Source organism: Leuresthes tenuis, unplaced genomic scaffold (genome assembly GCF_036924035.1).
Source record: "Leuresthes tenuis unplaced genomic scaffold, fLeuTen1.0.hap1 SCAF_12, whole genome shotgun sequence".
NCBI classification, from domain to species: domain Eukaryota; kingdom Metazoa; phylum Chordata; class Actinopteri; order Atheriniformes; family Atherinopsidae; genus Leuresthes; species Leuresthes tenuis.
In genome coordinates, this window is record NW_027325366.1 from 1,672,224 (window position 1) to 1,700,000 (window position 27,777).

Here is a 27,777-nt window from a genome sequence, read left to right on the forward strand (position 1 = left end):
ATTTGATGCATCAAGTCTGGAGAGATGTGTCAAGCCCGGATTCCCCCAAATCTCTGCCTTACTGAGGGTGCGGTCTTTGTTAAGTAGCATCTGCCTGTTCTTAGTGACCTTGAAGCTGTTGCATGTTCCCATCACTGAGCACAAAGCCCGGACATGGTGTGTGCATAATTTTGAGCCTCAAAATGAAAGCTTGATTCTCAAAATGTCCTGATTTATACCCATGAGTCCCTTACACAGCTGGTAATTAACAGACTTCTTATCATTTTCCCAAAACAACTTTGCACAGGTGGTAAACATCAGACACTACAACCCCAAAGCTCTTGAGTATTCCAGCACTTGACATACTTTGAGTTACACTATTGCCTCCTGTTGGCTTTACCCATACGTTACAGCTCCTGTTCAGCATCAGCGTGTCTAAGAATAACAAATGGGATCATTTTATTACTTTATACAGCTGTTGTTTGAAGGATATTTGATCACACGAGGGTATGGGTGTGTGAGACAGAATGGAGCAGCTCTGAGGCTGGCATGCATAAACCCAGATTTAGACTAAATAGCTGAGAATGTGAAATGAGTTGGCACAGCCAGGATGATGTACAACAGTTACAGCAAAATGGAGACGTGGCAAATGAAAGAGTGACTCTTGAAGGAAATATCTGACACGCTAAGTGACATTCTTAAGATCAAGATACCAACCTCCCCGGCCTTATTTATGCTCAATGATGACTCTTCTTTAACTGGGCCGGCCTCACAGCAGCCAAGAAGATGTGGCCTTCAGGTGGCAACCGCCACGTTCCTTGGCTTGACAGCAGTGGGCTGGCTCATCTCTTGAAATTGTCTTGATGGAGTGGTCTGAAGCCTCTGCAGGCCTGGGAGGCAGCACACAGGTTGGTTAAAGAGAGGGTGCAGCACGGCGACCTTCATTTCCTTTCCTGTTTCTATTGAGGGGAGAGATCCTGGGTGGTAGGTTCATGGGAGTCGCCGGGGGGAGGGGGCAAAGGGGTGCTAATATTGTTATCTCCCTGCAAAGTGACTTATTTTCTGTTTGCACTTACTGTGTAGAGAAGGAAAAAGGTATGTTGATGTGAAGATATACTGTATATATTGTATGTTTTTCCATTTAAAGATTGATCACAAAAAAATGACCCCCTTATCACCCATTTTAATACTTTTGAGGTGTATGCAGCACATTAAACACTCAGTGGCTGAACACCTTGGCTTTGTGAAACACACTAAAAATAATTCTTATAAAGTAGTTGTAAATGTTCTCAATTTTCTTTTTTAGATGAAGTAGACGGACGAATGTGCAACCACTCTGTAATTTGCATTTCTAATACAAATAGCCCCAAAAAACAGAGCTGTCAGTGGAAACAGAGGAGAGCTTACTAAACCCTTTAATTCAGCTCAGAACATGCTGCATGTTCCCAGTCTGCTGGGTCTGAAATTCAGAGCAAGAACAAACAAAAAGGAAGGCTGCCAACAGGAAACAGACAGGTCGTCTGTCCTCGAAAGTATACGGATAAATATACCCAACAGTGATGTCATCAAATGAATTTGTTTTTGTGCAAAAACTGCATCTTTATTCAATCTTTTTCAAACCTGACAGGGCAGATCAAATGTGAGGAGAGGAACGGGGCAGGAAAAGCTGGACAGCGTTACATGGTAACAATACTGATGAATAAATAAAACGTTCATGAATTCTCCATCACAAATACTTCCAGGTTTACATAAAACCATAATGAACACATTGTTTCATCCTTTAGAACCATGGCAACCATATTCAGGTAACTCTGCTGATGGTCTCCACAGTCCCATTTCCCAGCTGTGTGCACATCTGCTTTTCCCTGACTCGTTAGCCCTCCCCAGCGGCTGCCTTCCCAGCATCCCCTTCTTCCACTGTCCTGTCGTCTGCAATGACTCTGACTTGGTGATTGATCTCCTTGGGGGGCTGCGACTCCTGCATTGCTAAAAACATGGAGGAATTGGGTGGTGCCAGCAGAAACTGAGAAGGCAAAAGAGATGGACTGATTTTAGATTTGTGCAACATGAAATCAGCATCAGTCAAAACCCACGTGAAGCCTTAGATGAACCTCAGTATTCGCACCCCAAAAAACATCATAAAGGTATAAATAGTACAGTATAGACTAGTAATAACCCAATAATTTAGATATAAGAGTAAGAAGTAATGTTTAACACGCAGGCCACCGGCTTTCTCACCTGTAAGAAAGCAGCGTTCTGACTTTTGGAACAAAAAGAGCTGCTCTTCTTCTTCCCCGTTTCACACAAAACACACAGAGATGCACGAAGGAAACATACAAACCTCTTTATACTGCTGGACCAGCGTATCTTTTGGGCAGAGAATTTGGGAAATGCTCTTCCAGTTCAGCACCGTGAGCACCACTGCTGCCACTATCACTGCCATGATGACAAACACAACCACTGCTGCCACCCACTGAACTTCTTTTTCTGTAATTTAAGCAGACCAAAAACGCTTCGGTACATTTTCAGCTTTAATTCAGGGTCACGTCACCGGTAGATAAAGGGTAAATGGTCCTGTAGCAAGCCTTGCCACGTGAGGAAATGCAAAGGCATCATCATGGAGAAATGACAAGTGTGAGCATCTTTTTAACATTAGGACCCCCAGCTGTGGGATACCACAATAAAACGGCGTCCTTAACAAACCTATCATAGAAAAGACTGAAAGTGCCCTCTGTTACCTCTCCTGTCCTGTAGAGTCTGGACAGAATAACCGCCCCAGGGCCCCAGGGCCCCAGGGTCAGCCACACCCCAGCTGCCAGCCAGGACTGGAGCCTCTTATCACATACATCTGAGCCACAAGTATGAAATGCTTACCACTGGTGGTGCTCTCACAGATGATGCTGCTGGGCTTGCTGGGTTTTAGGTTCCTAACTGTGTTTATCTGGACTTGGACACAGTACTCGCTCAAGGGTTCCAGGTCATTCAGAACAACTCGGTTCTGCTGTATGTTGCTGATGCTTTTAATCTGCAGGAAGTAAGACAGAGACGAGGGAAAACATGTGAGCAAGCCAGACAATCGCGCCACACTCTCCCATGCTCTGTTTTACAGTGCAGGCAGGGAGGAAGCAGCTGCTGAGGTCACACCTGCAGCAACATTTCACCGATCTCACGGTTGCTTTTATCCGTATGGGACAGATGGAATGGCTGCTGCACTGCACGAGTTCAACTGCAGAGTACCCCAGAAAATAAATAAGACCGATCTGTAAAGGTTTATGAACATGCTGATACAACAGAGCATGAACCGTTAACATATCGTGGAACAGGAACATGTGTGATACTGCAACAACTCCTAATCCCTGGATTTTCATCTCGCGCCACCGTAGATGAAAGGTTCTGATTCCTTCATCAGCTTAAGCTGTGCTTTGTCCTTTTTCCTAGTTCGAAAACATTGGAATTGACATTGCTAATGTCCCGTCTTTAGCATTTATGCTGTATTCACACATTGTGCCAACTGGAACTGAACTTGGGAGCATGCAAACTTTATAGAGAGCCTGCCCTTTAAATCTGAAGGTTTCACAGCTCTTCAGCATGTCACCCCGGGCACGTTAACTAATGATTTCATTATCATAGACAGTATTCGTCTCCATTAACGCAGTTTTTATCATTTTTGTTGTAAACGTCTTTTGCTCATCGGCTTTTATTTTGAAAAGCTCAATCGTGAGGGAGCCTAATATGTAGCTTCCTGCTGCGGAACCTCAGTATTCGCATCCCAAAAAACATAAAAGGTATAAATGGTACAGTATAGACTACTAATAAGGGAACCTAATATGTAGCTTCCTGCTGCGGCTCACAGGAAACAGTCAGAAAAGAAGCGAGTGGCGGCTGAAGCGGGCAAAACAAACATGGAGAAGGTTACAGAACTTTTACATTTTCATTTCAAAGTTCTTCCAGAGGCGCAGTCGACAGAGCCAAAGTTATTTATAGCACTGCAACGTTGAATCGTCTCATCTTATGACTGTACAGTTCCAATAAACGTGCATTATATGCTGCTTTTGAAATCATTACTGGATTTTGCGTATAACAGTATGATTAATCACAGGAAATCATTCGATTAAAGAAGTTAATATTTGCCCAGCCCCAAGCAAATCATAACAAAAGAAAATGCACCTTTGGATCCGATTCATAGTCATTGAAATTCTAATTAGCTTATCAGAGAGTAATCCTGAAGTATGAATAGGGCCAACTGGACTTCTTCGAGCTTCCTGAAGATGTTTAACCTCTCATACGAAAGTTTTCCTTCAGTTCTCAAACCAGTTGGTGGAGAGTTTCCTCCTCCAAGTAGTTGAAAGAGCATTCAGACTCTATGGGCCTGACCACTGAGTGGGTCTCTGATGCCTGTGAGAAGGTTACAGTCACAGGATCCAAGGTGTGCTACTGGCTGTCCGTTAATAAAAATCTACCAGTAACTGTTCCATTGTCTGACCTATTCGGATCGCTGTCACACTCCTCAAAAAAGAAGGAAAAGGAAAGAAGCTGGACTCTTATTCAACACATTCAGCGGTCACATGTTACTGAAGCCTAACAGTGGATCCCACCTCTTCAGGCTGCTCACTCTTCCAGTATGTGATGTTGTAGGAGGCAAAGTTGTACACATCCCTCAGTGTTGAGATTGAGAACACAGGATCTTTGATGATGACCTCCAGCGTTGCCTCTTTAGAGAGGATGGACACAATGGGTGAACCGATATAGGCTAGAAGAAAGGGAGAACATCTGAAAACGTGTCCACTGTAAGCATCGTCTTACAGCAGAAAACATGCAACAGAAAATGATCATCTTTAGTCTGATGATTTGGTGTGTTCCTCAATAATCCAGTGTTTAAAGTGACATGCATGCACCAAAAACCAGGAGTTAACGGCGAGATGTAAAAACTGAGCCGAGGGGCAACAGTGAGGGAGGAGGAGCTTGTTAACAGATGGTAACAGTGAGGGAGGAGGAGCTTGTTAACAGATGGTAACAGTGAGGGAGGAGGAGCTTGTTAACACATGGTAACAGTGAGGGAGGAGGAGCTTGTTAACAGATGGTAACAGTGTTGGAGGAGGAGCTTGTTAACAGATGGTAACAGTGAGGGAGGAGGAGCTTGTTAACAGATGGTAACAGTGAGGGAGGAGGAGCTTGTTAACAGATGGTAACAGTGAGGGAGGAGGAGCTTGTTAACAGATGGTAACAGTGTTGGAGGAGGAGCTTGTTAACAGATGGTAACAGTGAGGGAGGAGGAGCTTGTTAACAGATGGTAACAGTGAGGGAGGAGGAGCTTGTTAACAGATGGTAACAGTGTGGGAGGAGGAGCTTGTTAACACATGGTAACAGTGAGGGAGGAGGAGCTTGTTAACAGATGGTAACAGTGAGGGAGGAGGAGCTTGTTAACAGATGGTAACAGTGAGGGAGGAGGAGCTGGTTGACAGATGGTAACAGTGTTGGAGGAGGAGCTTGTTAACAGATGGTAACAGTGTTGGAGGAGGAGCTTGTTAACAGATGGTAACAGTGAGGGAGGAGGAGCTTGTTAACAGATGGTAACAGTGTTGGAGGAGGAGCTTGTTAACAGATGGTAACAGTGAGGGAGGAGGAGCTTGTTAACAGATGGTAACAGTGAGGGAGGAGGAGCTTGTTAACAGATGGTAACAGTGAGGGAGGAGGAGCTTGTTAACAGATGGTAACAGTGAGGGAGGAGGAGCTTGTTAACACATGGTAACAGTGAGGGAGGAGGAGCTTGTTAACAGATGGTAACAGTGTTGGAGGAGGAGCTTGTTAACAGATGGTAACAGTGAGGGAGGAGGAGCTTGTTAACAGATGGTAACAGTGAGGGAGGAGGAGCTTGTTAACAGATGGTAACAGTGTTGGAGGAGGAGCTTGTTAACAGATGGTAACAGTGAGGGAGGAGGAGCTTGTTAACAGATGGTAACAGTGTTGGAGGAGGAGCTTGTTAACAGATGGTAACAGTGAGGGAGGAGGAGCTTGTTAACAGATGGTAACAGTGAGGGAGGAGGAGCTTGTTAACAGATGGTAACAGTGAGGGAGGAGGAGCTTGTTAACAGATGGTAACAGTGAGGGAGGAGGAGCTTGTTAACAGATGGTAACAGTGAGGGAGGAGGAGCTTGTTAACATGGTAACAGTGAGGGAGGAGGAGCTTGTTAACACATGGTAACAGTGAGGGAGGAGGAGCTTGTTAACACATGGTAACAGTGAGGGAGGAGGAGCTTGTTAACAGATGGTAACAATGAGGGAGGAGGAGCTTGTTAACACATGGTAACAGTGAGGGAGGAGGAGCTTGTTAACAGATGGTAACAGTGAGGGAGGAGGAGCTTGTTAACAGATGGTAACAGTGAGGGAGGAGGAGCTTGTTAACAGATGGTAACAGTGAGGGAGGAGGAGCTTGTTAACAGATGGTAACAGTGTGGGAGGAGGAGCTTGTTAACAGATGGTAACAGTGAGGGAGGAGGAGCTTGTTAACAGATGGTAACAGTGAGGGAGGAGGAGCTTGTTGACAGATGGTAACAGTGAGGGAGGAGGAGCTTGTTAACACATGGTAACAGTGAGGGAGGAGGAGCTTGTTAACAGATGGTAACAGTGAGGGAGGAGGAGCTTGTTAACACATGGTAACAGTGAGGGAGGAGGAGCTTGTTGACAGATGGTAACAGTGAGGGAGGAGGAGCTTGTTAACAGATGGTAACAGTGAGGGAGGAGGAGCTTGTTAACAGATGGTAACAGTGAGGGAGGAGGAGCTTGTTAACACATGGTAACAGTGAGGGAGGAGGAGCTTGTTAACAGATGGTAACAGTGAGGGAGGAGGAGCTTGTTAACAGATGGTAACAGTGAGGGAGGAGGAGCTTGTTAACAGATGGTAACAGTGAGGGAGGAGGAGCTTGTTAACAGATGGTAACAGTGAGGGAGGAGGAGCTTGTTAACAGATGGTAACAGTGAGGGAGGAGGAGCTTGTTAACAGATGGTAACAGTGTGGGAGGAGGAGCTTGTTAACAGATGGTAACAGTGAGGGAGGAGGAGCTTGTTAACAGATGGTAACAGTGAGGGAGGAGGAGCTTGTTAACAGATGGTAACAGTGAGGGAGGAGGAGCTTGTTAACAGATGGTAACAGTGAGGGAGGAGGAGCTTGTTAACAGATGGTAACAGTGTGGGAGGAGGAGCTTGTTAACAGATGGTAACAGTGAGGGAGGAGGAGCTTGTTGACAGATGGTAACAGTGAGGGAGGAGGAGCTTGTTAACAGATGGTAACAGTGAGGGAGGAGGAGCTGGTTGACAGATGGTAACAGTGTTGGAGGAGGAGCTTGTTAACAGATGGTAACAGTGAGGGAGGAGGAGCTTGTTAATAGATGGTAACAGTGAGGGAGGAGGAGCTTGTTAACAGATGGTAACAGTGTTGGAGGAGGAGCTTGTTAACAGATGGTAACAGTGAGGGAGGAGGAGCTTGTTAACAGATGGTAACAGTGAGGGAGGAGGAGCTTGTTAACAGATGGTAACAGTGTTGGAGGAGGAGCTTGTTAACAGATGGTAACAGTGAGGGAGGAGGAGCTTGTTAACAGATGGTAACAGTGAGGGAGGAGGAGCTTGTTGACAGATGGTAACAGTGAGGGAGGAGGAGCTTGTTAACAGATGGTAACAGTGAGGGAGGAGGAGCTTGTTAACAGATGGTAACAGTGAGGGAGGAGGAGCTTGTTAACAGATGGTAACAGTGAGGGAGGAGGAGCTTGTTAACAGATGGTAACAGTGTGGGAGGAGGAGCTTGTTAACAGATGGTAACAGTGAGGGAGGAGGAGCTTGTTAATAGATGGTAACAGTGAGGGAGGAGGAGCTTGTTAACAGATGGTAACAGTGTTGGAGGAGGAGCTTGTTAACAGATGGTAACAGTGAGGGAGGAGGAGCTTGTTAACAGATGGTAACAGTGAGGGAGGAGGAGCTTGTTAACAGATGGTAACAGTGAGGGAGGAGGAGCTTGTTAACAGATGGTAACAGTGTTGGAGGAGGAGCTTGTTAACAGATGGTAACAGTGAGGGAGGAGGAGCTTGTTAATAGATGGTAACAGTGAGGGAGGAGGAGCTTGTTAACAGATGGTAACAGTGTTGGAGGAGGAGCTTGTTAACAGATGGTAACAGTGAGGGAGGAGGAGCTTGTTAACAGATGGTAACAGTGAGGGAGGAGGAGCTTGTTAACAGATGGTAACAGTGTTGGAGGAGGAGCTTGTTAACAGATGGTAACAGTGAGGGAGGAGGAGCTTGTTAACAGATGGTAACAGTGAGGGAGGAGGAGCTTGTTGACAGATGGTAACAGTGAGGGAGGAGGAGCTTGTTAACAGATGGTAACAGTGAGGGAGGAGGAGCTTGTTAACAGATGGTAACAGTGAGGGAGGAGGAGCTTGTTAACAGATGGTAACAGTGAGGGAGGAGGAGCTTGTTAACACATGGTAACAGTGAGGGAGGAGGAGCTTGTTAACAGATGGTAACAGTGAGGGAGGAGGAGCTTGTTAACAGATGGTAACAGTGAGGGAGGAGGAGCTTGTTAACAGATGGTAACAGTGAGGGAGGAGGAGCTTGTTAACAGATGGTAACAGTGAGGGAGGAGGAGCTTGTTAACAGATGGTAACAGTGAGGGAGGAGGAGCTTGTTAACAGATGGTAACAGTGTGGGAGGAGGAGCTTGTTAACAGATGGTAACAGTGAGGGAGGAGGAGCTTGTTAACAGATGGTAACAGTGAGGGAGGAGGAGCTTGTTAACAGATGGTAACAGTGAGGGAGGAGGAGCTTGTTAACAGATGGTAACAGTGAGGGAGGAGGAGCTTGTTAACAGATGGTAACAGTGTGGGAGGAGGAGCTTGTTAACAGATGGTAACAGTGAGGGAGGAGGAGCTTGTTGACAGATGGTAACAGTGAGGGAGGAGGAGCTTGTTAACAGATGGTAACAGTGAGGGAGGAGGAGCTGGTTGACAGATGGTAACAGTGTTGGAGGAGGAGCTTGTTAACAGATGGTAACAGTGAGGGAGGAGGAGCTTGTTAATAGATGGTAACAGTGAGGGAGGAGGAGCTTGTTAACAGATGGTAACAGTGTTGGAGGAGGAGCTTGTTAACAGATGGTAACAGTGAGGGAGGAGGAGCTTGTTAACAGATGGTAACAGTGAGGGAGGAGGAGCTTGTTAACAGATGGTAACAGTGTTGGAGGAGGAGCTTGTTAACAGATGGTAACAGTGAGGGAGGAGGAGCTTGTTAACAGATGGTAACAGTGAGGGAGGAGGAGCTTGTTGACAGATGGTAACAGTGAGGGAGGAGGAGCTTGTTAACAGATGGTAACAGTGAGGGAGGAGGAGCTTGTTAACAGATGGTAACAGTGAGGGAGGAGGAGCTTGTTAACAGATGGTAACAGTGAGGGAGGAGGAGCTTGTTAATATGGTAACAGTGAGGGAGGAGGAGCTTGTTAACACATGGTAACAGTGAGGGAGGAGGAGCTTGTTAACATGGTAACAGTGAGGGAGGAGGAGCTTGTTAACACATGGTAACAGTGAGGGAGGAGGAGCTTGTTAACACATGGTAACAGCGAGGGAGGAGGAGCTTGTTAACACATGGTAACAGTGAGGGAGGAGGAGCTTGTTAACAGATGGTAACAGTGAGGGAGGAGGAGCTTGTTAACACATGGTAACAGTGAGGGAGGAGGAGCTTGTTAACAGATGGTAACAGTGAGGGAGGAGGAGCTTGTTAACAGATGGTAACAGTGAGGGAGGAGGAGCTTGTTAACAGATGGTAACAGTGAGGGAGGAGGAGCTTGTTAACATGGTAACAGTGAGGGAGGAGGAGCTTGTTAACACATGGTAACAGTGAGGGAGGAGGAGCTTGTTAACACATGGTAACAGTGAGGGAGGAGGAGCTTGTTAACAGATGGTAACAGTGAGGGAGGAGGAGCTTGTTAACAGATGGTAACAGTGTGGGAGGAGGAGCTTGTTAACAGATGGTAACAGTGAGGGAGGAGGAGCTTGTTAACAGATGGTAACAGTGAGGGAGGAGGAGCTTGTTAACAGATGGTAACAGTGAGGGAGGAGGAGCTTGTTAACAGATGGTAACAGTGAGGGAGGAGGAGCTTGTTAACATGGTAACAGTGAGGGAGGAGGAGCTTGTTAACAGATGGTAACAGTGAGGGAGGAGGAGCTTGTTAACAGATGGTAACAGTGAGGGAGGAGGAGCTTGTTAACAGATGGTAACAGTGAGGGAGGAGGAGCTTGTTAACAGATGGTAACAGTGAGGGAGGAGGAGCTTGTTAACAGATGGTAACAGTGAGGGAGGAGGAGCTTGTTAACATGGTAACAGTGAGGGAGGAGGAGCTTGTTAACAGATGGTAACAGTGAGGGAGGAGGAGCTTGTTAACAGATGGTAACAGTGAGGGAGGAGGAGCTTGTTAACAGATGGTAACAGGGAGGGAGGAGGAGCTTGTTAACAGATGGTAACAGTGAGGGAGGAGGAGCTTGTTAACAGATGGTAACAGTGTGGGAGGAGGAGCTTGTTAACAGATGGTAAAAGTGAGGGAGGAGGAGCTTGTTAACAGATGGTAAAAGTGAGGGAGGAGGAGCTTGTTAACAGATGGTAACAGTGTTGGAGGAGGAGCTTGTTAACACATGGTAACAGTGAGGGAGGAGGAGCTTGTTAACAGATGGTAACAGTGTTGGAGGAGGAGCTTGTTAACACATGGTAACAGTGAGGGAGGAGGAGCTTGTTAACAGATGGTAACAGTGAGGGAGGAGGAGCTTGTTGTCAGATGGTAACAGTGAGGGAGGAGGAGCTTGTTGACAGATGGTAACAGTGAGGGAGGAGGAGCTTGTTAACAGATGGTAACAGTGAGGGAGGAGGAGCTTGTTAACATGGTAACAGTGAGGGAGGAGGAGCTTGTTAACAGATGGTAACAGTGAGGGAGGAGGAGCTTGTTAACAGATGGTAACAGTGAGGGAGGAGGAGCTTGTTAACAGATGGTAACAGGGAGGGAGGAGGAGCTTGTTAACAGATGGTAACAGTGAGGGAGGAGGAGCTTGTTAACAGATGGTAACAGTGTGGGAGGAGGAGCTTGTTAACACATGGTAACAGTGAGGGAGGAGGAGCTTGTTAACAGATGGTAACAGTGTTGGAGGAGGAGCTTGTTAACACATGGTAACAGTGAGGGAGGAGGAGCTTGTTAACAGATGGTAACAGTGAGGGAGGAGGAGCTTGTTGTCAGATGGTAACAGTGAGGGAGGAGGAGCTTGTTGACAGATGGTAACAGTGAGGGAGGAGGAGCTTGTTAACAGATGGTAACAGAACTTCACTGTGTAGGTTTTTAGACAAAGACACATGTGCAGTACTGTACTTACTGTCCGTATCCAAAGTTATCTTGTTACTTTCCGCCCACGGAGAGCTCTCCGCCCCCAGCTGCGCCCGCACTTGTCCAGTATACGTTCCATACTGACTGATGTCGCGGGTGGGGAGGTCACATTGGAGGGCTGAGGTGTTCAGGCAGCCTGGAAAGTAGTCCAGTACTAAGCTCCTGAAAGAAACAAAAAGCCAAGGCAACGTTGATTTGACAGATGTTCCAGTGGTGATTTCAGAGTGATACCACCACAGAAGAAGAGCAGCTCTGATGTGAAGACACCTGATGTCTCACTGTAGCAGCAGTGGAAGCTGCTCTGCTCCTTCTTTGGGCAGTTTGGGCTCTTTCTGCAGGTCTGTTCTTTGTCATGAACTTCCACTTCACTGCTCTAATCAAGTCATCTGTTGGCCTAATTTCTTTGAGGCAATCAGCCCCGGTCTTTGAATATCATCTTCCTTCTGCCACGCTGCCTTATTTACCATCTTTCATGCAAGACTTGGCTTCCTCAGGACATCTCAACAATCTCAGTCATCATCTAAGTCCACCAGCATCCAGACGCCATGGCTTTTATTCACGTCTCGCATCTTCATGGACTGGCGACCTGTCCCTAACCCTCTTGCCCAATGAGAGCTGGGATAGGCTCCAGACCTGGAGTTGGATTAAGCGGGTATAGAAAATGGATGGATCCTCATCCAGGACTGCATTGTTCATATAATGCAACTGTCCACTGGAGTCTGACAAAAATTCTTCATTAAGAAACCTGTTTTTGCTCCAAATGAATTGGCAATACTGATTAATTCAGCCTTAACGCTTCAATCTGCCTTTTATATCACAATAACTTAGCCTTTGTGGTGGAAACTAGCACTTTGGTACTAATGTGCACATCTGCTGCGTGCACAGACCTCTGGAGGCATGCTCCCTGTTCCATCTGGTTCAGGCCTCCACACTGTCTGTCAGAGGGCTCCCTCCTGAGGTCTGTGCTCGAATACATGCACAAAAAGATAAGTAGCACTGAGAAAAATAATCCCATTACAGAAACCTCTCTGATCACCTTTAAACAAAGACTTTTTCCAGCCATTCAGAGGACCGTCCTGCAGATAAGGATGTTGTTTTTAGGCCATTTGACTGCAGAGTTTCAGGGAAGAGGAACAATGTGAACAAAGGGTCCTTTTCATAGATTAAGGAGTGGCATTTAACCAGCCTGCACCCATGGGTTAGCTGTCCTCCAACCTTTCAACAGTTCCTCTATCCATTTTCTAAAGTCAGAGGAGAAGGAACAGCTGGTGGATCAACCCATCTGATGACCTGATTTTAGTGAAGCTGGACTTCAGCACATCACAGCAGGGGGCGCTGCTCTGGCTGGAGGTACAGGGAACAGGGGGGACAGGGGGGTCTGCGCCCTCAGGGGGCAGCATGAGAAGCAGAAACTGCTCAGTGTCTCAGCCTCTGATGTGGACCGAAACATCCGATTAACAAAGCTCTGGATTATCAGATGTGAACTCAGAGCTATAAATGATGATGTTTCTGATCTAAATGAAGAAAAGCAGAGGGTAGAGCTCGCTCACCTAAACTGAGCGGTGTAGACCAGCCCGCTGGGTGCCCCCTCAGGTGCGTCCCAGGCCAGCACCAGGTTCAGGTTGGTGGAGTTCAGCTGGACGTTGGTGGGTCCGCTGAGGACCCCTGATGCCCCTGGAAACACAGCGCTGTTAGAGCATGAACCCACAGGTGCTGTTTTATACGGAGCGACATCATTTTGGGCGGCTGTAGCTCAGGAGGAAGAGCAGTCGCCCACCAATCGGAAGGTTCGACTCTGGCTTCCCCAGGATACATGTCGAAGCGTCCTTGGGCAAGACACTGAACCCCACGTTGCCCCCCCAGTGTATCATTGGGGGTATGAATGTGTGTGAATGCTTAGAAAGCACGTAGTTATATCCTAAGACGTGCTGTATGAATGTGTGTGAGTGGGGTGAATGCGGCATGTAGTGAAGCGCTTTGAGTGGTCAGCTAGACTAGAAAAGCGCTATACAAGTACAAGTCCATTTACCATTTACCATTTCAGGGCTGATCGGGCCGAAAGCGCTGGATCCTGAAGAGAAACGCGCTCCTGACAGGAGGAGGAGGAGCGCGTTCCTCACAAAGCCCTGAGTTAAAGTACTGGCACACAGTGATGAATGGAGAACAGAGAGGCACCTTACCTCCGGACAGGGCAGAAAACGTCAGGATTAGCGCGCACACCGCGGACATGTTGTCCCGTCTGACAAAGAGAAATAAGTCGGTGTCTTTCACACATTTATTTCCTGGTTGCATTCACCAGCAAGGTTCGGGGAAGTACGCGGAAACGAAACGAAACGAAACTTTTCTTCTTCTTCTTCTTCTTTGGTCAGCCAGACTAAAGGCAGGGCTGCCCTATTACTGCCCCCCCCCTCCCTAACTAACCTGAGGAAGCGGAGAATGGCTGTCCCGCAGGGGGCTCCAGGCTCCCCCCGAACACCTTTTCATTTGTAGCGAACACACACGATACCGATACTGCCAGAACCATTCCCTCATCTGCCTTTACGCACATGTGAACTAATTCCCCTAAAGTCCCTTTCTGCCTCTTTATCCTCTTATAATCATTCAGTTGACTGTTTCTAATGAACATGATGGATAGATAGATAGATAGATAGATAGATAGATAGATAGATAGATAGATAGATAGATAGATAGATAGATAGATAGATAGATAGATAGATAGATAGATAGATAGATAGATAGATAGATGTCAGTTTCAATATTTAGTGTGCTGTCTGTGTATTTGCTTTCAGTGAATATTATCAGTCATTCACTTATAAATATTGCATTATATTACATTCTTGGTAGATACAGCGACCCTTTCACAGTGTTTGAATCTTTTTTTAAACAATCAATGAGCTGCATCATCCATGGGAGTCTGTTGTTTTTTGTGATGCTCATGGTTCAAACTTGCACATATCAGTTGTTTTTACATTGTTAGCAGGATACCGGCCTCTCGGTGTGGTGATGTACTGGTATTAGATGGTTTTAGGCCCCTTTAGCTCGTCCATATCCGCGGTTGCTGCGGTGAGGAGCCTGAACCCTCCCCGCCTGCAGGGGGCGCTGTGAAACACGCGTCGCTGCGGAAACGCTTCCTTCCGCGGCTCGTTGGTCTCCGGCACATGAGGACCAACGTGCGTGCTGTGAGTGCAGTTGAACACCAGCAGCAGCAGTGTTTGATTTCCATTTTATGTTTCTTTCTGATAATTCATCGAAATGACTGAAAGCGAAGCAGGAAGTGCTCCTGCTAAAGAACTGTTGGCGTTAAATCCGACTCAAGAGTCCGAGTTCAAGAAGAAGGTGAAGGAGGTGAAGAAGAACAAATCCAACAAGGTGGGTCGACTATGTTTCGAGGCCTTGCAGAAGGTGGAGACTTTGTCGGGGCAGCAGCGCACTGTTCTTTGGCCATTGCGACATTAAACAGCTCATTGATTGAGTTTTTGCCTCCATTTGATTCTTCTCGCTAATAAAAAGTGGGCCATAGCAGCTTTTCCCCAGACTGCCGCTGGTAGATGTGACGCAGTCCTAAAAATGGTGCATTTGGCTCCGTTAGATGGTTTTTAGAACGATAATAAACAGAAGCTGGATGCGCTTTCAGCTGATGGGTGGGAGCTGTGCCTCATGGAGGGAATCAGGAGGAGGTGGTGGAGGTTTTCTGTCTTTAATCGTTTCCAGAACAGCAACAGTCACATGCCCAGCATGCATCATGACTTTTCATGAGAAATTAGCTGAAAAGGTGCAATAATCAAACGTACACACGGCATATTGTTGCTCCCTGCTTTAAAAAGTTCCCCTTCCTTCCTGTTTGTTCTCTCGCAGGGCAGCCGTTTGACTCCGGGAGTGATCTATGTGGGCCACCTGCCGCTGGGCCTGTTCGAGCCTCAGCTCAAATCCTACTTTGAACAGTTTGGGAAGGTCCTGAGGCTCCGGCTCTCCAGGAGCAAGAAGGTAAAAGTGTGCCTGACTAACGTCAGTCCTGTCCTCAGGACATCTGAAACGACAGCAGTGGCTCGGACTGAAAATGCTCTCAGACGTAACGGTGGTCTGAGGTCAGATAACTGAGCCGACAGTACTGTGGTGCATTAAGCTCATCACCTGCTCCTGCTATTGGCAGAGTGATGAAACCCATGTGCCGACAAACGCACGGAGAAAGCCTGAAGCAGAATCCAAAGTGTGACGTCAGGGTGAACTGACACCTGCCTTGTTTTCCCGTCTCTGTGTTGCAGACTGGTGGAAGTAAAGGATATGCGTTTGTGGAGTTTGAATGCGATGAAGTGGCGAAGATTGTTGCAGAGACCATGAACAATTACCTCATGGGAGAGAGACTCATCAAATGTAAGTAGTGTTCGCCCTCAGAGCTGATCAAGAACCAAACTAACCGGTTTAACATCACCCGACGTATTATTTTGATAGGATTTAGAATATAATTTGATGTACCGACGTGTTTCTGTCCAGTTTAACGAGTCTGCTGCTGTTTCCTGCCAGGTCACGTGCTTCCACCAGAGAAGATACACGAGAAGCTGTTTGTGGGCTCCCAGAGGGTCTTTAAAAAGCCTTCGTTTCCTGCTGTGGCGCGCTACAACAAGCAGCGCTCCGCCGAGCAGATCGCCAAGATGACCGACAAGCTGCTGCGCAAAGAGTCGAAGCTCCGCAAGAGGCTCGCAGCCCAAGGCATCGACTACGATTTCCCAGGATTTGTAAGTCCTTTTCAGATTGGAGACGGTTGTGTGGAACATTTTGGTGAGAACTGAAGCGCTGGGTGTGTCCTCCTCCTAACAAACCTGCGAGGTGCCGTTCCAGCTGTCTGTTACTGCTTTCTGTTGCCATGGCGCTGACGTTCTTCTTCTCTTCCAGGCTGCCCAGGTGCCTCAGAAGAAGAAGTCCTCTGAGTCCATGAATGCTTCCTCCTGCAGTGATGTAAGTGCTGCACGTGTTCTGGTCTCTGCTTTGGCACAGACTGAAAATGACCCCAGGCCTGTCCGTGGGCTCGGGTCAGATAACTGGGCCGATAGTACTGTGGTGCATTAAGCTTATTGCGTGCCTCTTTGTGGCAGCGTGATAAAACCCATGTTCCCACATCACCTCTGGGAGAAGTCTCACACATGTTCGAGGGAGCTTCGCAGCATTTTCCACTCATGCTTTCTTCTGTTTGAATCCAGGACACCACGCCAGTCTGCACGCCGTCTTTTCTGGAGAGGAGGAAGTCCACGGTGGGAGACGGGGAGGCAGATGATGAGATTGTCATTAAGATGCCCGCCGTAGAGAAGGATGAAGAGTCCTCTGCAGAGGAAGAGGAGCAGGAGAGCAGCGATGAGGAGGGTGACGAACCCTGTGAGGACGACACGGAGCAGCAGTGAATGTCATGAGTGTTGTGTTGTGGACTTTGACTGTCAGAGCAGAGATGCAAACCTCAGGATCATGTACAGACTTTAATTTGTGTTGAGAGTAGATGGACAACGTTGAATTGTGTCCAGGAAATAAAATGTCTCTGTGTGGCTGACTCGTTCAGACCGTTGCTGTTCTGGTACAGCCCTCATGGTGACTCTGACTGGTGGACAAGGAAGCTCTGAAGCCTCCTTCACATCCACCTTTACACCTGGGGCTGATGTGCATCCTGTGGCGTGAAGCTGCAGACTGAACGGGGCGTAGAGGTTGATCGGCAGCTGATGTGCATCTAAGCCGCTGAAGCAGGTGGTAACAGAGGTGAAATGTGCTCGCACACATCCAGCCGGCTCCACACAATCAGAGCCGGCTGGATGTGTGCGAGCACACAGTGATGCGGAGCTGATCCGCCCCACAGAAGGCGTAGAACCGTGGCAGGCTAACGGGTGCCTGTAAGGCGCAGTGGATATGGGAAAGAGGCTTCAGAGAAGGATGTTTCACACGCAGCGGCATCACCTTTTACTTTCTTCTTCTGGTGTATTTGGCAGAGGAAACACCACTGCTCCAAATTTCTGCTGTGTTGTTATTAAAGATGATTGTGAGCATGTGTCCTGTTTTATTGCAAATAATTTCAGAAAAATCCCTTACTTAGGCCTCCAGCTTACCTGATTCAAATGAATTTGAAGCTGGGAAACATCTAAAACATGCGGGGCGGTGGGCCTGAGGACTGAAAGTATTAGAGTGTACACACTAATGCTGGGCTTCCACAGTCCCAGGCTGAGTCTAACTGGAGTCTCGGCGCGCTCCTGTCACCTGGATCGTTAAGTTTAAGGCGGTAATCTGCAGTCTGCGACCGCGTTTCATACCGGTCTCTCCCCAGCCTTGGGTTTGGGCTCATATCAAACGTGTTTAATATCATCGCAGGTCACAGTGACGTCACACAATCAACAGCCAATAGCTGAGCTCTGACAGCATCAGAAACAGGAAAGCAGACAGTCAACAACAAACATGTGGGCGGACGTAGAAGAACGAGCGACCAGCAGGTGAAAATGGACTGTCCAAAAGGAGGAGCGACTGGTGGAGCTGTGGGCGGAGCAGCCATGGCAACATTTTTGTAAAACTTCTGCTGAGCATGATGGGAAAAAAATCTAGTTGTATTCTTGTAAATAGTGACCCTTTGTAAAATCTTTAGTCTGAGACAAAAACCTCTAAACACTAGTCTTTAGATGTGAGCTGAGAGTCTTTCAGAGTCTTTTCTCAGTCTTTGGTGTGTGGGGAGCATCAAAGATCCCTGAGTGTGTCGCATTCACCGGTGTGCTGCACGTCATCGGCCTTATGTTTCCCAGGAAGGCAAAGCCCAGGCCAGCTTCTCACTGACTGGTTCTGGGTGCCAGCATTGAACTGGTGGCTTCGGCTCATGCACAGGTCATACTGGTGCTTACTCCCTGATATATGACCATCTGCATGTGCCGCTGCCCTGCCTTTGGCTCAGCTTCACATGCCCCTGTTTAAGGGTTTATCCTCTGCTGGTCCAGAACTGAACCTAGGCCCGGCTCTCCTGGCACCGCCCCTGCATACCTGAACATGGTAAAGCAGTTTTAAATGTTGTTCATTTGTTCTGCTTTAGTCTGCAGACTGTGGAATAGATGATTATCAGGTGAGACGAAGCTACTGGGTCAGAAAATATTTTGACTGTTCTTTTGCAGTGTATTTTACTCATAATTTGTTGAAAGTGAGCTCTCTAACGCATAGTGCATGTGAATAGTGCAGAACACTGTCCTAGCTGCCGTTTTAATGGGAAAATGAACACGTATATGCAGAACATCTTAATGCCAGTGTTAAAAGAATCCAATGCAAAGTCATGATATGATGTCCTCCTCTTTGAATGGAATAACCAGGTTTCTGCCCAGAGTACATCGGTCCAAAACCTTCTGGCTGATAAAGTAGCTCACAGGAAGAACAGGAACTCTTCATATCGAGCTGAACCCATCTCCTGTCTTTTTAACTGCTGTATGTTAGGCTGGATTTTAAAAGAAACCTCTTTAATGTTGCTGCTCAAACAAAAGTTCCCTCCTTGTAGCTAAATTTGGTTCCAGTTCGTTGAAATGGGCCTAGCAGGCTCTTCCAGGGGGCCCTTGGCTTGTGTGAAATTGCTGTGGCGACACCAGCTGCTCTGCATCAGTTGGGGGGCTCACTGGCCTGAATCCTGCTCATCTCCTGGTGAACATCAGGGTTCAGGTCAGTCCCTCCATGACTGAAGAGCTGTTTAACCAACACAAAGTTCCACACACTTTTAATAAATGACTCTTCCTGTATTCCATATATAATCATTTATAGGAGGGGGGCTATGCTTGTATACAACACTCCATGTCAGAGGAGCCTGCTCATGAAACCTGGACAAAGGACCTTTAATACGACCAACCGCGCGCGCACGCACCTTGAAGCCCAGTAGATGTCGCCAGAGACCCGCTGACATATGAGCGGAACACACCAGCAGGGTGTTTTTTAAATTTTTCCCCAGCATTGCCATGCGACAGTTTTCCAAGTGCCAACATCATCTCTGGAGCGATTGCGCATGCGCGCGACGATCCCATTCTTGTCCTGCAGGCAGCATTCCGGGTGGAGAATGAGAGGAGAGACAGGAAAGACCTGAGGCCGTGCACTGGATCTTTACAGCCACGAACAGCCAGCGACGTGTCCCAGCTGTGTGCGGCGTGGAAGCAGGACGCGGTGAGTGTTTCCACGGCTTGTGCTGCCGTTTTTCCTCTTTGTGCGGTGTGGATGTGGGCTAACGCCTCTGAAGAGGAGGGCTGCGCTAAGGGCTAGCTTTAGCTTTTATTGTCATCACGGCTCTCTCTGCTGGGAGCTGCTTCAGACACACAAAGACCCAAAGGTTTCGGGCAGCTTTGCTTTCATGGAGCCTGTCAGTCGGGCTCTGACCTACCTGGAGCTCAGCAGGCTGCACGAAAGCAGCGGGCTGTGCGTGTGCGCGTGATTTTCCCTTCATGCAGAGCCCCTGTAAATAAGGGTGGGTGGCCTGTCAGAGACAGCGGTGCACGCTGAGCCGAGGCATTGTTAGGAGAAGAAAAGAAAGTGGAAATGGCATTAAATCACATTTAGTGTTATTTCTGCTCAGGCAGAGCCATCCCAGAACACTCTGCTGTCTTTATTCAGTCTGCTGATGTCCTCTGATTTGTTTCTGCGGGGGTCAGGTCACAGGGAGAGGTTCAGTTTGTCTCCCAGCAGGGATGAAGTGGCTCCCCCAGCAGGGTCCATGAAGGTCAGAGTCCTCTGTCCCAGAACAAAGGCTCCACCTGACAGAGGCTGTCTGAGGGGCTGAAAAACTCTCAATCTGTCTCAGATTACTGTGAAAAATCCAAGTGGTTTGGTAATGAACTTTGTGCTGGACTGACTCTGTTCTGTTGTGTGTTCTCTTGCTCCCCCAGGGCATCTCGGGACAGATTCAGCAGCAGAACATGGAGCTGTGAGCCTGCCCTCTCCAATCATCTCCATTTGCTGCCTTGCCCACCGCTCGCCAGAACCACCTCTCCTTCCCCTGCTGTGGTGGTGCTTTGGCTCAGACTTCTCCAAGAGAAGAAGAGGGGGGAAACAAAGTGGGGGGGAATAGTAAACTTTCCCCAGCTGCCGTCCTCAGACACACATGCTGCATTGCTGCCATATCCCAGGCCCGGCTTCATCTATCCCGAGGGCACGGCCACTAGCTTTCTAGCGAGCTGGAAGTTGGCAGAAAACAAAGGCCTGAGGGGACAACAATAGAAGCACTTAGTGCACACTGGCCTGGCCTCCTCCTTCCCTCCTCTGCTTTTGGGTCAGCTAACCACAGGCTCAGCAAGTTGCACTCCTTTGGCTGCTGTCACTCCCGCTGCTTTGAGCAGTGGAGGATCGCTGCAGGGCAGCCAGTCGCAGATCCAGCCAGACGGAGGACAGCAGAGAGCCTGAGAGCAGGTCGGGATGATGGAGCCCGGTATGGAGAGCTGCCTGGTCCAGGTGCTGCAGAAGGACATGGGCCGACGGCTGCAGGTCGGCCAAGAGATCATCGACTACATTTTGGACAAAGAGAAGTCCCATGACCTGGAGCAGGACCAGACGGCGCTGGACAAGATGGTCGATGGCATTGCCAGCTCCTGGGTCAACTCCAGTAATTTCAAGGTAAAGTCTGACAGTTTTTGGTTGGGAGGGCTTGGTTCGTCCTCCCTGTCTGAAGCAGAAGCACGCTTCTTTGTGCTGTAACCGACCCACCTTCAGATACCTGACGTCTGCGTGGTCATGTGACCTGATTACACCCCCTGAAGATGAAAGGTTTAGGGTTAATGTTAAAGGTGCTTTATGTTCCTGTTTGAGACAAAGCATCGTGGGATTCATCATCATTCAGATCAGATCTGCTCTTACATGTCAAAGCAGGGTTGAACACAGATAATGGAAATATTCTGAGACTGGAATCAGTCGGGTCAGCAGGTATGCTGTATTCCTGCTGTATTTTTGTACTTTGTCTGGCCATATGCTGCCTTTTTCCAGTCTTATTTGGTTTTTGTGCTCCCTTTCCCTGTTCTCTCGCTGTTTGCTGAGCTGGAAAGCGAACCATCATCAGGCAGACAAAGTCTCCTGATAGCGCTGCATCCCACTTCTCCTCCTCTGCGACTGACTGTGCTTCATGTTGGAGTTTGATCTGGGGCACACTTTTATCTGCCCTGAAAAGTGTTGACATCAGCAGTTCCTGCTGTGCTCAAACACTGGTAGCTTTGTCTGATGGAAGTGTATGAATGCATTGTTGACCTAAGCTCTGATTTCATGATGTGATATGAAGCTTTTTTAGGCTAAAAAATGTGCGATTTGTGCCTGAACAAAGCCGAGCTTGCCTGCTCTGCCCTACATTCTGCTGCTCAGTGAGAAGGCTTGTGGCTGTCGTGCTCAGCTGTGCACGGATACTTGTTCTGTGTGCTTCAGACTGAGGCGTAGCTCTGCTACATGGCTGTGAGTGGCAGGCGGTTAGCAGTGGGAGTTTAAAACGTGGAAACCTGAGCGAGCTGAAGCTTCACAAAGAGGAGTCGGTGGCTGTGGACAGAAGAAAAGAAACTCGTTTAGCCTCTAAAATACAGAATATTATGTCATCTTTCTAGGGTTGGGCTTCTCCCAAAGCCTGCCATCGCTGACGTGAATGTTGTGCTGATACATCTTGATTTAAAGGTCAAATTGGACTGGTTGGATGGATGTGAAATGCATCCCTCCTCCGTCAGTGGCTCTGCTCCGCTTCCAGCCCAGAACAGGCCTCACTGGTCACCAGGCAACTAATGTGGAAACTATTCAGTTAGAGTGGGGCAGAGAGAGGTGATGGATTCATTCACCATAAATGGAGGTTTGGGGAGCAGGCAAACTGCAGCAGTGCTGGAAAGAAGGAGCAGAACAGTCCTTTAACCTTCTTTCTTTGTGAGCTTCCACAGCAGACTTTTGTCCTGCTGTATTCATCACTCTGTGTCCGGGACATGAAGGGATTCAGCCTCCTGAGCGGTGACAGAACCGTTCGTTTAGGGTCAGCAGTCCAGTAGCACCACTGGTGTGGCGTGGCGGGTTCCTGGTTCTGACCTCAGCTGTCCTCGCTGTCAGAAACACTCATCATCCTAAGGTGACCCCAGGCGTGAGTGAGCGCCGCGCGTCCCTGTGATGGACCGCCAACCTGTCCAGCGTGTACCCCGCCTCACGCCCAGAGGCAGCGGGGGCAGGCTCCGCCCCCCTGCGACACTGAATTGGATTAAGTGGACAGCAACGCTGCACCGGTATTGATTTGGTGAAACTGAGAAGGCCCAGCTGACACCGTGTCTCTATCCTCCGCCTTAAGAACAGCTGTTGTGCTTTCATTTCCAGGCAGTTTGCTCCTTTATTCGTGTACTTTTTCAGTATTTATTGCAATACAAAAATGAATTTGACATAAACTGGCAGTGACATGAAATAACAGACAAAAGGACAAGCAAAAGCCTCCAGGTATGGCGCTTCTCTCTGTAGAATAACGGGCTGCGTTCCACCTCTGCACAGCTGGAGCCTTCTCTGAGTTGTACAAATGAAAGGAAGATGTGTTTTCTGTGTTATTACAGAGGATGATGCTAAATGATCGTGATCTAAATCAACTTTTAATGGCACTGAGACCGTGGCGTGTTCCTGGTGTAAGAACTGCTGAGTCACTCTCTGCTAGCGCCTGCCCAGTCGTCTCTAAACACACAGATATAAGAGTAAGTTTCTATCAGCCCCCGGTGGAGGGAGGACATGAACGTTACCCAGCTGAGCTCCTGCGGTCTCTGACGTGCTGCCGAGGCCGCGGTGAAAGGAAAGGTGTGTCGCTGCTGATGCAACCAAAGAATGTTTTTACCTCACACCGCGCTGGCTGCTGCTCCTCCTTTGGAGGTGGAGGCCTTGATGACATCATGTGCATTTTTTAAAAACCTCACTGTTTTATCCATGAAAGTGGATCTTAAGAAAGTACACGAGATTACGCCCCCCCCCCCCCCCCCCCCCCACACACACACACACACACACTGTTTGACATTGATTCAGCTGCATTTATTTATTCAACCTTTGTCACTCCAAAGCGCATGTGACCTACTCAACATGACTGTAAATAACTGATTAAATGCACTAAATGTCCTCCAAAAGCTTAACTAATAATTTACAGCGTGTAGCGCTGAAATGATTCCTCCTGTTACTCATTACAAAAAGATGCTTCCTGTAGTTCCCACCTGCACGTTCTACAGGTTTTACTAACACACCCCGTGCTGCGTCGTGTGAGGAATCAGACATGATCCAACGTCAGAGAAAAAGAGGAAAAAGTCTAAAGTTTGGAAGCATTTCAGACCAAAGAAAAGAGAAAGTACTGTACAGTACTGTGTCCATTGTAAAAGCCAGTTAGCTTAGCATGATAGCACAACGTCAATGCTACAGCATCTCAGCAGCCGGTTCTATCAGACCATGCTGTATCTGTGAAATCAGAGACAAACTGTGAAATACGAAAGGAAATAAGATAAATAAGAGGCTTTATTAGGATTTCAGCTGCATTAAAATACAGTTTAAGGAGGCAGAGATGGTAGGAGGGAAGCTAACAGATGTTAGCTAGAAAGCTAATACCTGCTGACCTGTTGGAAATATGAGGAGGAGGAATGTTTGGAGATAAATGTGTTTTTTGGCCTTATCGCCCAGCCCTGACTGTGACTGAAAGCTGTTTTGTGATGTCAGCAGTGTCAGCGGGTGCATATTAGCACGTTCAGGGCATTTTATCAGCAGTTACTGTATTTCTGATAGAATTTTACTTTGAAAAGATGTTTTCTTTAAGAAATATTTTAATACGGTACTTCAGTTCTTCCATATTTTCTGAAACACAAGTCAGTGAATGGTTCATGTGAAGGCACCTTTTCTTTTAAGTGTTTCTGATCCGATTCATCGATGGACTAATGGAATCGTTTGCTACGCCCTAACAGTGGGATACGTTTAGAAAGAAGAGGGGTCCACAGTCAGAGGGTCCACATGATGAGATTAACTGTATTATAGCTACAGTTGGGTTCTGCTCCTTATCTGAGGGTAATTATCCTTGGATATATGGCGGTGAATGAATGGAATCACTGGCACAAAGCATGTCACACCCCGGTACGATAGGTGGCGCTGTCCCCATTTCAGCTATCGCTAATAGAGCCACTTCCTGTTGACGTCTTCACCACCAACAACAACAAACTCAGGCATTCAGAAAGATGGAGAACGCAGAGCGAGATGAAGCTGCGTCCCTCTCCATCTGTGATGAGTCTGGATCCATCATCTTCTCTGCAGGGCAGCCATATTTTATGCTGCAGCTTCACCTTTAAAGGGGCGTAGCTGCAGGAGGGTCAGTGGCTGTGATGGTGTTAGCCGGTCAGTCGTCCCCTCACACACACAAAGCCAAAGACTCATCTGCCAATCACGATCATTTCTGGGCTTTTGTTTCCCAGTAAAGCGACTCTGAGTCTCTGCACCACCGAGACTTGCCTAAAGGAAGAACACGACCCAAGAAGCTTTGGATTCTTTGTGATCGAACAGCTTCTTTATGGTGAAGAAGCACTGACACTAACATGGTCCTGCGTAAACCTCATGATGAACCATCAGGAGAAGAAAAGATGAGCTGACATCAGGAACCATGTAGACAGAAGCAGAACCTCGCCTCGAATGGTTCATAAACACCAACTGGTGACTGATCCCCGGCAGAATCGGCCTCTCAGGGTTCCTCGGGCATTTGTGACGGAGCAGAGGGTGGAGCAAAGCAGTCAGGAGATAAAAGAGGTGCTTGTGTTTGGAGCCAGAGAGAGTAAGAGCTCATTGAGTGCTCTTTAACAAACCTGTGCACATGACACATCAGCATGTGACCAGAGGCACACAGAGGAGCCCAGACCCAGAGTCAGACTTTGATCTGGTCCCGTCTCTGTTCTCCAGCACAGGACGGCCCATCAACACCTCCCCGTCCCTGTTGGCCACACACTTCATGAAGCTTTACAGAGACCTATCTCTGCTGGGTTTGGCCTGTAGTTGGTCTCTGCTGCAGAGGGAGTTTCTCTGTCCTCACTTTTAATAACGGTAGCAGAACCTCAGAACGGTTTCTGAAGCCTGCAGCCTAAGCACCGGTGAAATTGTAGCAAAGTTGAAGTGTGTTATTTTAAAGTTTATCTGTATTATTCGACAGTGTGAGCTCGTGTATTAGATAACTTTGACTCCAGACGAAGCTCAAGGCCCACTGGATGCTAATCTGATGTAGCTACATGGCTGATTTACAGAACAGAGGCTTCTGGGTAAAGTCTGAAGTCAGGATGATGCTGTGTGTGAAGCAGTAGTAACAGCTAACAGAGGTCAGTGCCAGCTTTAATCAAGCTGAACTCGGTGAAGTGGCGTGTAAATCTAAGTTTGGAGTATATGTATGAGTGGAACTGAAGCGTTTGTATTCCTTATTTAATGATGTCAGTCCTGAACTGTTCTAAAAGTTCATTCAGATACAGAGATAACATGCATGGTTTTCTGCTCTGTCTCACATCCCTTAAAAGCTTGTGTCGGCAGCTGAGGTGCAGCGGACCCTCTTCCCTGTGGAGGAAAGATGTGGGTGGTGCAGAGGTGCTGCAGCTTTGGCTGGGCCATGATGTTAGTGATGCAGCAGAGGGTGGAGCACTGATGCTGACAGGCCCGCCTTATTGTACTGCTCTTTGTGCTCCTTTTGGTCCTGTTTAAAAAATGTAAATGATCTCAAACTATTTAGACACTGGTCTAAAGACGGGCCAAAGACGGGCCCAAGACGGGCCCAAGACGGGCCCAAGACTGGCCAAAGACGGGCCCAAGACTGGCCAAAGACTGGCCCAAGACTGGCCCAAGACGGGCCCAAGACGGGCCCAAGACTGGCCAAAGACTGGCCAAAGACGGGCCAAAGACTGGCCAAAGACTGGCCAAAGACTGGCCAAAGACGGGCCAAAGACGGGCCCAAGACGGGCCCAAGACGGGCCCAAGACGGGCCCAAGACGGGCCCAAGACGGGCCCAAGACGGGCCCAAGACGGGCCAAAGACGGGCCAAAGACGGGGCCAAAGACGGGCCAAAGACGGGCCAAAGACGGGGCCAAAGACGGGGCCAAAGACGGGGCCAAAGACGGGGCCAAAGACGGGGCCAAAGACGGGGCCAAAGACGGGGCCAAAGACGGGGCCAAAGACGGGGCCAAAGACGGGGCCAAAGACGGGGCCAAAGACGGGGCCAAAGACGGGCCAAAGACGGGCCAAAGACTGGGCAGAGTGGGTGAAAGTCCATATCTGCTATTAATGAGGTATCTACCTCACCTGGACTCTGATCTCTTGTGTTTCTGCCATCAGAACGTGAATGAAAACACACCTCCAGTCCTCCCTTGTACTGTTGTTATTTGAAAAAATCAGTTAAAATGCTTCAGCCGACAGGTCAGTATGAGGTGAAACTCATCGGCCGCCGTAGCCTTCTCTGTTGATCCTCTCTCTTCCTCACTCGCTGCATTTATCACCCTGTTAATGCGGTTATTGATGTGCTTCCTACCTTCCAGGCACAGTGCGTGATAAGGATGTTGGGATAGATCGGGGAAAGTTATGTGCACTGCAAAGGGCTGATGGTTATTCTGATTTTTAACTGAAGAACAGAGCTGGAGGGCTGGAGTTAAGTAACATTTATTTTGAGCTGCTGAGGCCTTCTATCCTGGGCAGATCTCACACACACACACACACACACACACACACACACACACACACACACACACACACACAGGAGTAATCCATAGAAACAAAAACTCACATCAGCTGTACGAGACCTTCGATGTGCGGCGAGGAAAGCTTCACTGGAATATAAACGCGGCTCGAAACGTGTGCATGAATAAGGAACTGCAGCGCTGACGCACAATGCTGCGTTCAGTGTCAGTGAGGCACAGAATGCTGCGTTCAGTGTCAGTGAGGCACAAAATGCTGCGTTCAGTGTCAGTGAGGCACAAAATGCTGCGTTCAGTGTCAGTGAGGCACAAAATGCTGCGTTCAGTGTCAGTGAGGCACAAAATGCTGCGTTCAGTGTCAGTGAGGCACAAAATGCTGCGTTCACAGTCATAAGGGAACAGTTACTGTTCGATATCATATGCTTATTAACGGGTTCGTTTGGTGGGTTTATAGGATTTTATACCAGACTTTATGGTGACTCTGACATGTTATCGGTGTCTGATAGTCAGCTGTAAAAAGGAGCGCTTACATGTATGATTTCTGCATCAGTGAGGTTCATGAGACCCTGCTTTTCAGAGACTTCAGCTCCTTTATCCGTTGTAACGCTGCCTTGGTCCCAGGTTTAATATTTCTGAGCTCATCACTTGGGCTTGTTATGGTGATCTCAGTCCTGACGAGCTTGTTGCTCTTTTTTTATTCCACTTGTATCGATGTTCTGGACTCAGTGGCTCCTTTTAGGATAAGACGTGCT

General features: G+C 48.0%; 3 protein-coding genes and 2 non-coding genes across 6 annotated transcripts in view; 4 read left to right on the top strand and 1 right to left on the bottom strand.

Moving 5' to 3' along the window:
- Positions 1-1,665: 1,665 nt before the first annotated feature.
- On the bottom strand, positions 1,666-13,722 carry LOC140319824 (interleukin-10 receptor subunit beta-like). Its single transcript, XM_072397613.1, has 7 exons — positions 13,562-13,722; positions 12,932-13,055; positions 11,371-11,543; positions 4,575-4,729; positions 2,854-3,004; positions 2,321-2,466; positions 1,666-2,002 (listed from the first exon to the last, which is right to left on the bottom strand). The coding sequence occupies exons 1-7, from the start codon at positions 13,671-13,673 to the stop codon at positions 1,853-1,855; spliced, it is 1,011 nt and encodes a 336-aa protein (XP_072253714.1). The 5' UTR covers positions 13,674-13,722; the 3' UTR covers positions 1,666-1,852.
- Positions 13,723-14,532: 810 nt separating this feature from the next.
- nifk (nucleolar protein interacting with the FHA domain of MKI67) lies at positions 14,533-17,406 on the top strand. Of its 2 annotated transcripts, XR_011918001.1 has the most exons (7): positions 14,533-14,750; positions 15,237-15,365; positions 15,644-15,752; positions 15,903-16,114; positions 16,272-16,334; positions 16,577-17,120; positions 17,192-17,406. XR_011918001.1 is itself a non-coding variant. In XM_072397814.1 (6 exons), exons 1-6 carry the CDS (start codon positions 14,634-14,636, stop codon positions 16,772-16,774), a joined length of 828 nt encoding a protein of 275 aa, XP_072253915.1. In that variant the 5' UTR covers positions 14,533-14,633; the 3' UTR covers positions 16,775-17,165. The 2 variants fall into 2 exon arrangements, 1 of the variants encoding a protein (XP_072253915.1); XM_072397814.1 differs by lacking the exon at positions 17,192-17,406 and having other exon boundaries at positions 16,577-17,165.
- Positions 15,428-15,558, top strand: LOC140266133 (small nucleolar RNA ACA64). Its single transcript, XR_011906790.1, has one exon. It is a non-coding gene; the product is annotated as a small nucleolar RNA ACA64 (small nucleolar RNA).
- On the top strand, positions 16,370-16,498 carry LOC140266132 (small nucleolar RNA ACA64). Its single transcript, XR_011906789.1, has one exon. It is a non-coding gene; the product is annotated as a small nucleolar RNA ACA64 (small nucleolar RNA).
- Positions 17,407-19,384: 1,978 nt separating the features above from the next.
- clasp1a (cytoplasmic linker associated protein 1a) overlaps positions 19,385-27,777 on the top strand; it is a 73,283-nt gene continuing 64,890 nt past the window's right edge. Inside the window, exons 1-2 of the mRNA XM_072397815.1 lie at positions 19,385-19,529; positions 20,246-20,969. Of these exons, the coding sequence (XP_072253916.1) occupies positions 20,772-20,969 (198 nt within the window). The 5' untranslated portion in view covers positions 19,385-19,529; positions 20,246-20,771. The remainder of the gene's footprint in view (positions 19,530-20,245; positions 20,970-27,777) is intronic.